The sequence below is a fragment of the Diaphorina citri genome, unplaced genomic scaffold (assembly GCF_000475195.1).
Source record: "Diaphorina citri unplaced genomic scaffold, Diaci psyllid genome assembly version 1.1 scaffold1440, whole genome shotgun sequence".
Lineage (NCBI taxonomy): Eukaryota > Metazoa > Arthropoda > Insecta > Hemiptera > Psyllidae > Diaphorina > Diaphorina citri.
The window spans coordinates 4,470-16,095 of record NW_007378866.1 but is presented as its reverse complement, the minus strand read 5'-3'; the positions used below and the strand labels follow the sequence as shown (position 1 = coordinate 16,095).

The following is an 11,626-nucleotide window of genomic DNA, read 5'->3' as shown; positions in this document are numbered from 1 at the left end:
GGGGCGTCCCACCCGTTAACCGCGGCCTCCCCCCCCCCCAAACCCGATGCTGGATACGCCCATGATCCTAGTAATTCCCAAAATACATCTCTCGATGGCCCTCTGGGTAAATCGCAATTTTTAGTCCGTCCTTCCTTTATTATTACAATGTAAATGTAAATGCAGTTTTTTTGTGTTATTATGTCACAACTTTGGTGCTCACTGCAGCATTGTAGGATTTTCCCAATATCTCAATAATCCTAAAATCCAATGTTTACCTACCATGCTGGCACCGGTCGCTATGCGCATTTATATGTCATAGCTACTCATTTTCCTCACGAGGCTGAGTGGGCCCCGCAACAGCCAGTCACGGAATCAATCATTTGGATGATACAAATTTCTTGACCCCGCCGGGAATTGAACCCGGGTCTCCCGCGTGCAAGGCGAGCGCAGTGACCACTACGCCATGGGAGTTGACTATTAAAGTCACTGTATAAATGCTTAGTTTTTTAGTGATGGGGGTTTTACTCTCCATTTGACGACAAGCTACCCCCTCCCCCTCCTCACATTAACCTCATTCAGCCTGCGTAGGAAATCGTCGAGTTGAAATCTAGGAGTTCACGTCGTTCTTAGAACAATGCGATCACCACTTACCATCAGTAGATCAAACATGAACTCAGTATCAATGTAGAGTTTCATATTCTCGTATCGCAACGTTGCATTTCCTCGCCTTGATATTGAGTTGAGATTATGAATGATTCCATTCCTCATGAGGAATTGGCCGGACAATGATAGGATCCACACTTTCTGTACAAGGGAAATATTTATTTTTATTACACAATAAACGGTTGTGATCCTGTACTATCTATTACAATTTCATGTTCCTAAGGTTGTGACCCTGACCCTGTACTATCTATTACAATTTCATGTTTCTAAGGCCAGCTACGCACTATCAGGTAGACCTGACAGGTACGCCTGAAAAGGTCCGTCTGTCAGGTCTACCTGATACCTGATGAGCACACACACTATCAGGTAGAGCTGACAGGTACGGCTGAAAAGGTCCGTTTGTCAGGTCTACCTGATACCTGATGAGCACACACTATCAGGCGGACCTGATCAGGTGTACCTGTCAGGTCTACCTGACGGTGAGTGGTTGGCCTGACCAGTGACGCTTGGGGTTTTACCTGCTTCTTAATGACCCTACCCAGCATTACAGAATTACACCATTGCTAGATGGCAGGTGGTCACCCATACGGATACCAACCACGCTCAACATCGCTTCAGTGATCGTGCTATCGACTTTAGTTAACTTACCCCTTATTGAAAGCAACGTTTCTACATCAGATGTTTTGTTATCAAGCCGTAATCGTAGCTAAATGAAATGGGCGTATGTTAATTTGTTTATCACTGTTATCACTTATTATTGTTTATAGGTAATACCTACCTACTCGTCCTTCTTACAATTCCAAAGAAGAAGAGATTATATATTTTTAAAAAACACATAAACAATCTGCCAGCCTCTGGCTGGTTGCCAAATAAAAGCACAAAATACCAATTAATCACAGGATATTTGTCTTCAATAGGATTTTCTTTCTAATCACGCAAATTGACAACTTTGGGTCGGGGTTGTGTTTTCTGAGTCACTAGGAAGTTATTCGCTATGAAAACTCATTTTGATATTTTTTCGTTGTTCTTTCACATATTGATCGAATTGATCATGATTACTTTATCGACTGAACCTAGAAAACCTCGGTAAGACTTGCTGATTTGCTGAAACCTATACAGGTGAATTGTGTTTAGGTCATGATTGTGTACACTGTTTGTTTGTTTGTTATGGGTGTATCCAGAAGCTACAAACTGAATAGATATGATTGTGAAGAATATGTAACGACTGTTTGATAATTGTTTCAGATAATTCTTGGACGTGTTTTCTCTGAATATTGAGAAACAAACTCGGGATTGAGATGAAACGCGGTTTTCCCTATACATACTTCTTAATAGCCAAGTCAACCTCGGGTTGAACTCAAGCCTGAGACAATCCACGGTGGTAAAACTCGACCTAAGTCACTTGGGCTTTTGAGGAATAAATTCTATCTTAGGATAAACTTACTTTTATAGTTTTATATTACTGACTTACTAATCAGTGATCAATTTGATCATACAGTCAGCATAGGGAATAGAAGAGACTACTGACTACTGTAAGGTGAATTACCGATGCAGCTATGGAAAACTCAGTCGAGATTTAGGCGTTAACACCTTTATCCTTAAAGACAAAATTAATGTTTTTTAGGAATCCTATCATCGGATAAACTTGTAATATCACTGAATTACTGATTAATTTTATCATACAATCAGCATAGGGAATAGAAGAGTAACAATTGACTACTGTAAGGTGAATTACCGATTGCCGCCAGGACATGTCATATCCGCATTACTAACATGACCTAGTCATCTATAACGGTACAACATTTCAAATGAAAACATAACGGCAATCAATGTCTACTGAGGTATCTGAGGTGATTGATCGCTCATTGCTCTCTCCCTGGTCTAAAAACCAGATCAAATCAAAGACAGCTACAGTACTTGGAAAAATCAGAGTTATAATGCATGTTGAATGCACCAAATGTCTACTGAGGTATCTGAGGTGATTGATCGCTCATTGCTCTCTCCCTGGTCTAAAAACCAGATCAAATCAAAGACAGCTACAGTAGGTACTTCGAAAAATCAGAGTTATAATGCATGTTGAATGCACCGGTTCCTTACGGATCACTGCAGTTCAGCAATCACTGCAAAGCGTGCTTGATATCTGGATGGGTGACTGTCTGGGAGTCTGAGACAATACGTTCTGCTTCAGAGTAAAATCAATCTCCTGAAGACAACGGAGGATTTGGTTGATACCCCAGCAACAAGAGTCCAAGCCAAGTCAGTCAAGTCATAAACGGTGTTCTAATCGGGGAACGACATCTGTGACAAGCGCTCACCACCATTAAAACAGATACAGTTCTCAAACCTAAAGGTCTTAAACCATTATTACCAAAGTTATTCAAAAAATTTGGGAGAGGAAAAAACTATCGACTGAACCGCGGAGAAAGCAGGCGGGGAATGCTGTTCATTTTTAAATTAATTCTTACTGATATCTTTCGGTGAAACGACCATCTTTAAATTTTGGCTTTAATAGAGGCAATTTCCCTGTATTACAGGACTTATAAGTTTCATGAAACGGGGCCCTGTTCTATCTGTATTCATTTTATCAACTTAGGCCAGCCACTCATTATCAGGTAGATCTGACACTGACAGGTATGGCTGAAAAGATCCGCCTGTCATGGCTACCTGAGGAGCACACACACTATCAGGTAGACTTGACAGGCGGTACTGATCAGGTGTACCTGTCAGGTCTACCTGATAGTGAGTGGCTGGAATTAGGTAGGTACTTAAGGCCTGTCCTATACACTTTACACTGTCATTTGGCTAAAGAAATAAGCAAAAGCAAAGATATCATCTTAAAAACTTAAGCACACCAAAGGCGACTCGACACGAAAGATACGAGAAGAAAGAAAAGACAAAGACACTGAGAAAAAAAAAAAAAACTAGAAACTAGGGTGCCGTAAGCCCAATCGAGTGACTAGATGGATGTTCCTACCTGCCTAGTTCTGTATTCATTTTATCAACTTAGGCCAGCCACTCATTATCAGATGGATCTGACACTGACAGGTATGGCTGAAAAGATCGGCCTGTCAGGGCTACCTGATGAGCACACACACTATCAGGTAGACTTGACAGGCGGTACTGATCAGGTGTACCTGTCAGGTCTACCTGATAGTGAGTGGCTGGAATTAGGTAGGTACTTAAGGCCTGTCCTATACACTTTACACTGTCAATAGAGTCATCATGATAATGGTATCTACATTGGGTTACACTGATGATTGCTGTGTGTGTGCATGATATGTTGTTGTTACAATGGTGATTGTGGTCTCCAGTTACCTTAGTCACTATTACTGTATTGATTGCATTCGCTATTACTATGGTTACCATCAACTACTGTATTGATTACATTCCAAAGTAATTGTTGCTTAACCCTCATTTCGTGGAAAATGTTGAAAAGGTTGTGAACAAAATATCTCAAGAACAGTTTGTCGTAAAGCCATGAAATTGGGTATGCTATCCCGGTATGGTCCAAGGACGCGACTGTAACAATTTGGTAAAAATCGGATAGTCACCCATCCTGATATTAACAAGTCATTGTTGCTTAACCCTTATTTCGTATAAACGGTAAGAGACATCGAAAACATTTGGTCATTCGGATGTGAATAAATTCTAATCAATGTGATTTTTCACGCCGAGAATGGTGCTACTTTTAGTACTGTCTGACTTACGGTTGAGAAGTTGCGGGATCGATACTTCCCTGTGTCGACAAATTTTCCTTTTATTCGTGAACCGTTACTAAATGAGCAAGTGAAATATTAACCAAAGTAATTGTTGCTTAACCCTCATTTCGTGGAAAATGTTGAAAAGGTTGTGAACAAAATATCTCAAGATTGATTTTTCACGCGGAATCGAATGGTGCTACTTTTAGCACTCTCTGACTTACAGTTGAGAAGTTGCGGGTTCGATACTCCCCTGTGTCAACAAATTTCTCTTTTATTTTAACTATTAGTTCCTCAGAACTCTCTTCACTATTCTCATTATCACTGATTCTTTTTCTCTTTCTCTCCTCTTTTTTTCATATGTATATAAATAGTATAGATAGGTAGTCTATGACTTTTGATCAAATGTACCATAGCTAGGTATTGATTGTATATATTTATAATGTAACAATTTGATTGATCAATAAATCCATTTCAATTTCTCTGACTTACATTTGAGAAGTTGCGGGTTCGATACTCCCCTGTGTCAACAAATTCCCTTTTATTTGTGAACCGTTACCAAATAAGCATGTGAATAGTTGATCCCATGTGATTTTTCACGCGGAATCGAATGGTGCTACTTTTAGCACTCTCCGACTTACAGTTGAGAAGTTGCGGGTTCGATACTCCCCTGTGTCAACAAATTTCCCTTTTATTTCATTTTTTTTTTATTTTCTATTTCTTTTCGAATACCTACGTATTCTGCAAATGTAATAGAAAGTCGTGTGATGTTCACACCAGATTTTTTAGATGTAAAGTGAACCTGAGGAGCCACAGCTTAATATAATAAAACAATTCATATTACAGAATAACACAATCAACTTCTAAGCTTAGCTTACATCCTAGAAAATAAAACATTTATTTTTGAATATCTTGAAATAATTTACGTCTATCGTGTGTCAATCTTAGATTTATCAACACATAATTTGTATTTCAATATTTTTTAGATGTAAAGTGAACCTGAGGAGCCATAGCTTGATATAATAAAACAATTTATATTACAGAATAACACAATCAACTTCTAAGCTTAGCTTACATCCTAGAAAATAAAACTATAAAATCGTAAGAAATCGAAAATAATAAAATTCTAAGCTTGAAAACTACGAGAGGTTGTGAAAAGCAAGCTTGTGAGGACAAAATTCACATAATACTCGCATTATTTTGGTTGTTAGCTGAAACCTCACAAAAGGTGAAATTAAATCGCTTTAGCCCAGGAGCCGCAGTCTGAGATGAAAATTAAACCGTTTGGATCAAGCTAATCTAAATTCTATTGGATATTGAATTGACATTGCAATTCTAAGCTTGAAAACTACGAGAGGTTGTGAAAAGCAAGCTTGTGAGGACAAAATTCACATAATACTCGCATTATTTTGGTTGTTATCTGAAACCTCACAAAAGGTGAAATTAAATCGCTTTAGACCGGGAGCCGCAGTCTGAGATGAAAATTAAACCATTTGGATCAAGGTAATCTAAATTCTATTGGATATTGAATTGACATTGACCAATCAGATTTCTTATCTCATTGGATTAATTTCAATCTCAGCGTGTACCCCCGGACATTAGGATTCAAGCCACACAAAGATGTGCAAATATTTTGACTTTGAACAAAACTAGCAACAGAATAATGCAAAATATCGTACGTGTATACATCTACTACATCATAGTATGCTGTGCTTTACATTACAGTTGCGATTACATCTAGGAAATAAATTTAAACAAAAACAATGTACAGTAAAATATTTATATATATTAGGATTCAAGCCACACAAAGATGTGCAAATATTTTGACTTTGAACAAAACTAGCAACAGAATAATGCAAAATATCGTACGTGTATTAACTACCTACTACATCATAGTATGCTGTGCTTTACATTACAGTTGGGATTACATCTAGGAAATAAATTTAAACAAAACAATGTACAGTAAAATATTTATATAAAAAAAAATAATAACCTTTTCTACCTGTTGCATGCGTTCCACAAAACAGAACTTTGCATTTCACACATCGCAAACGTTATGAGGTATTGACGTAATATTACAGACAAGAAACCTTTAAAAACATTGCATAAACCATTACAGTAGTTGCTGTGACGTCATAATATTGCGAAGTGTGAAAAGCAAAGCTGTGAAGTTGTTTCCCGAAACGCAGCCCATGGTTTTGGAGACAAAACTACACTAGCTTGAAAGAAACCACATGAAGAGAAACTTGAGCTTACTGAAAACTTATTCACCACTGAGTATTAAGTTAAAATTTTAAATCTGATCACTTAAAGAGATCATTTGGGAGGAGGAAGGGTGTTTCTATGAAAGGGCCATTTACATCTTACCAACCGGCACTGATACTAATCAACCAATCAGAGTAGAGTATTTTCAAAGCTGGGCAAATACTCCAGTTTGATTGGTTAATAAATATCCGTGTCGGATAGAGATCTTTTCGGTACCGGGCAAGGTGTAAACTTGTAAAGGGTCTCCTATTCAGAGAAACATCCATAACAAAACGTCTCCTGTGTTTTTACTTTCTCCATCCTAATTCGTTTAAAAAGTACTCTGAGTATCGTACAAGTTCAGGAAAGTATTGTTGGAGTGTACGGGACTGTTCGTCCTTCTTACAATTCCATCGCTATATCTACAGGTGTGGACTTACATATGAAGCGTGCCTGTTATGCCCACCACTCACGCTCAGAGCTCAGACAGTCTGAGTGTCAGTGGCAGGCATTATACCGTATAGAAAATACTAAATATATTTAGCGTAGTGTATTAAGCAGGGGACGACATTTGTGACAAGCATTTATGCTCAACACAATTAAAATTCCTAATGCTGTGGTACACACAATAGACGTGAAAAAGCTCTCTGCTTTACCAGAAAGACTTCATGATTTGATTGAATTTTCTGATCCAGGGCAACTCACCTCATCAAATCTCTCGACAACATCAGGTAAAGGATAGGGGTCTATATTGTGCAGACCTTGCCTCACTACAATGACTAGGATGTCAATATATCTGTTGATGTTCGTGGAAATGGTCTGCACTTGTCTGCAATGGAAAATGTAAAAGACAGGTCTACAGTCTCACCCTGCACTAAAAGAAAGCTCACAGAATAATAGTAATAAAAAAACACCAAGAATTAATCATTTACTGACAATGTGTTTTTTCTTATGCTTCGGTACGCGTATGGGTAGGTGCGTAAAGTGCGTGTGTTGTCCACTTATTTCTGTGAGACCGTCTTAACGTTTGTGGCGGAAAAAGCTTGAGACTCAGGTCCAAACTCCAAAATAAAATACAATTCTTTAATGAAACAGAATGGTGTGAATTTCCTATAAAATTTACTGATATTATGGCGAAGTTTTGATTTCCACACCGTAAGCAACAATTTTCCAAGCCTAGAGCTTGTAGATTTATGTGAGGAGGTTTGTGACCCTTAGAATTTGAATTGGCGAGGATAGGTTTTTTTTTTTTTTCAGCAGTGTGCTTGATATAGGGGTTCACTCTCAGTCTCGTGAGGATAATTGATGGCTGTACTAGGTACCAATATGTTCTGAAATGATTCAGGGATGAATTGATGATAGCAGTAGTTGCATATTATGTAACATACTCGTACAATGTAGGTAGATATTGAAATGATTCATTCATAAATAATAGGTATGTACTTAGGTAGATACAGTTAACGTTTTGTATGAAGGTACGCACATGCGCATATGAACACTCGACATATGTGACGTTAGATAGGTCGAGACTGTTCGTGCAGTAGCTGGGGCCGCGGTTGTTAATGGAACTGCAGGACATACACAACAACTTGGCGTGACCTGGGAACAGAGGAAGGGTAGAAGGTTAAGCTCGATCGACGCGGTGAATCTAGGTTATCGCGGTCGATGCAATAGTCCTATACAGAAATGTATGCGGCACACAAGGGATCAAGAAGAGACCGCCTTAACATAATAATAAATGTTAACGAGGCAGTGTGGACGGTTTCAGTCGACATCGATCGACGGCTGTCGACTATATGTGGACACCGCTTTAGGTTTGAGAACTGTATCTGTTTTAATGGTGGTGAGCGCTTGTCACAGATGTCGTTCCCCGATTACAACACCGTTTATGACTTGACTGACTTGGCTTGGACTTTTGTTGCTGGGGTATCAACCAAATCCTCTGTTGTCTTCAGGAGATTGATTTTACTCTGAAACAGAACGTATTGTCCCAGACTCCCAGACAGTCACCCATCCAGATACCAAACACACTTTGTAGTGATTGCTGAACTGCAGTGATCCGTAAGGAACTGGTGCATTCAACATGCATTATAACTCGGATTTTTCGAAGTACTGTAGCTGTCTTTGATTTGATCTGGTTTTTAGACCAGGGAGAGAGAGCAATGAGCAATCAATCACCTCAGATACCTCAGTAGACATTGATTGCCGTTATGTTTTCATTTGAAATGTTGTACCGTTATAGATGACTAGGTCATGTTAGTAATGCGGATATGACATGTTCTCGCGGCAGTCGGTAATTCACCTTACAGTCGTCAATTGTTACTCTTCTATTTCCTATGCTGATTGTATGATAAAATTAATCAGTAATTCAGTAATATTACAAGTTTATCCGATGATAGGATTCCTAAAAAAACATTAATTATGTCTTTAAGGATGAAGGTATTAACGCCTAAATCTCGACTGAGTTTTCCATAGCTGCAAGAATTGTCATATCACAGATTTCTTCTAGTCACAGGTAGATTTGAAGGAATCGACTTCAACTTGGTCCTACAAAATATCTTTTTCTGCCTTCTGGTCAATTAAGTGTTTAATGTCTTTGCTGGGATTTGGACAGCAGTCCTCTAGGGGTAGATACCGTATACCTTATATCTACTATGAATCGTACAAATATTAGGCTGTTGTCCACTCACATGCCAAGGTCAAACCCATTCATTCATTCCTGAGTTAATAAAGACTCAGCAAGAATCAACCTATCAGATCAAAGATCACAGGACAGTTCAAAAACCTGCATATTGTGACGTCACTAAATCAGGAATCATCATGTTGAGGAATAAGATGAATCAGTCGATAAAGTAATCATGATCAATTCGATCAATTTGTGAAAGGCACAATTCACCTGTATAGGTTTCAGCAAATCAGCAAGTCTTACCGAGGTTTTCTAGGTCGGAGAGACTGCTTTTTAGTCCGTCCTTCCCTTATTATTACGATAGTAAAAAAAAGGTATAAGGGACGGACTATTGTATTCGCTTCGGAAAATGAGTTTTCATAGCGAATAACTTCCTAGTGACTCAGAAAACACAACCCCGACCCAAAGTTGTCAATTTGCCGAGAAATGGATAGCTCAGCACCCCCGAGAAATGAGTCCTCTAGGTAGTCTAGGTTACTATGCATCCAACACCATAGGAATTGCAGTACAGGGACTTATGAACGATCTCCTTAACAAATCTACTCATAAGTAGGTACCTACATAGGGTACAAATGACTAGAATCTGCTCCAATTAAGCCATTGGTGCATTCAACGAGATCAGAAATTACAGTAATTGATTGACTAACATCCAGCATTGTTTATTGTTAAAGGAAAATCACAACTTGTTGACAAAACTGTAAGTAATAATCCTAATGAAGAACCTATTTTTTAAACTTCAGGATTACAAGAGGCAATGAAGTAAGAAATAATGTAATCTGAAGAGCAACAAAATGACGCGATAGCCAAATATTTACCTAAAACGTTCCGTTGGAAAGTAAATGGACAAGTCAATGTACTATTGAATGGTCAAGGATATAGGACATTATGACCTTTACATCCCCGAGCATTGTTTAGATCTGAGCTATGGTGTGGAGTAATTAAACAATTGCATGCCATTAACGAAATTGCTATGGCAAATCTATGTATTGGATCACGAGTACCTAGGTATTTAATTGAGTGGATAACCAATACACTTAATTCCTAAATTGGTGACTATGTTCAGTTGATACGTAAGTAGGTAGAGGTGGGTACCGTAACTTGGTACATTACTAGGCCGAACCATGTACGAGTAGGTACGCGAAAAAAATGCAAAGAACCTAAATGGTATAATTTTCGATTACAATCATTAAGTTTTGTAGACACTTCCAGATTTTCAAAGTCTGTCTGTCCCCATAGAAGGACTTATCCAAACCTGGTCGACCTATATATCAAATTAAAGGTCTTTTTACCAGGAAGACGAAAGTGGTGGTGCAAATTTTTTCCAGAAAACCATAAAGCCAAAAAACTGGTTTTTGGGGGATTTTTTTTCACATTTTCTCACACAAATGAGCTTTGATCTTGAAATTTGTCGCGACGACCTATGAACTCAAAGCGAGAAAGTTTTAGATACCTAAGACTTCATTCGTTAATTTAAGACCGGTTTTAGCGTTACCTATGTTAAGCTACGCCGAGCAAGGCCAATAAATGGATGGGTGACTTGAACATTATATTGGGAATAAAGGGAGAACGGGCTCTAGTCTTGATTTTAAATCATTACATGAAAGTAAAATCAAAAAATCAAATCAAGAATAATAATAAACTGAATATTAAACAAATTAGGTAGGTACATAGGTACTGATTTTCTCTAATCACGATCGAATAAACTACGGGCTAAAAAATTCCCGGAGGGACGGACCCAGCTTGTTAATTATTTTATTATTTGAATGAAAATGTCTAGAAGTCTTAAAAGACAAAACACCAGAAAACGAACTAGTAACACTTCTACATACGTTTCTGTTACATAGTTCAAATACATTGTTTCGTTTCTATGATGCATTTTCTTAATCTCTGATTTTCTTTATCATCAAGGTTTTGTGAAGCTTCATGCATTGGTTTTATAGAGCTTTATTCTGTCCCAGACTTTGTCCTTCCGTGTTTGTGCGAACTGCTTTCCTTCTGTAGATAGCACACTACACTATACACAATACGTTGTGGAGCTATGTACAAACTTATTACTATTGGAATTCCTAACTTAGCACAAACTTGGAATGTGACCAAAATTTTCCTATCCAAAGAAAATGTAACGTTTTCAATTTAATGTCAGGATGATAATACAAAAAACTCTTGTTCCTTTCGGTTTGTTCATTTCAGTCTGATAGTGATAGGCTGTCTGCAATTTGATCATATTTTCTTCCACTCTGCTCATTGAGAATACCTCTTTTAATTCCACTTAGCAAGATGAATTTTCATGAATTGTCAACATTATATAAGAGTATAAGAAAGGACACTATTTAATGGCGGGATTTAATAATAT

At 38.0% G+C, this 11,626-nt stretch overlaps 1 protein-coding gene across 1 annotated transcript in view; it reads right to left on the bottom strand.

Moving 5' to 3' along the window:
• The window catches only part of LOC103515907, an 11,699-nt gene extending 3,023 nt beyond the window's left edge, over window positions 1-8,676 (bottom strand). The window contains exons 1-4 of the mRNA XM_008480850.2: window positions 8,557-8,676; window positions 7,870-7,918; window positions 7,293-7,450; window positions 634-786 (exon numbers count right to left, since the gene is read on the bottom strand). Of these exons, the coding sequence (XP_008479072.2) occupies window positions 634-786; window positions 7,293-7,450; window positions 7,870-7,918; window positions 8,557-8,676 (480 nt within the window). The remainder of the gene's footprint in view (window positions 1-633; window positions 787-7,292; window positions 7,451-7,869; window positions 7,919-8,556) is intronic.
• Between the last annotated feature and the right edge of the window lie 2,950 nt (window positions 8,677-11,626).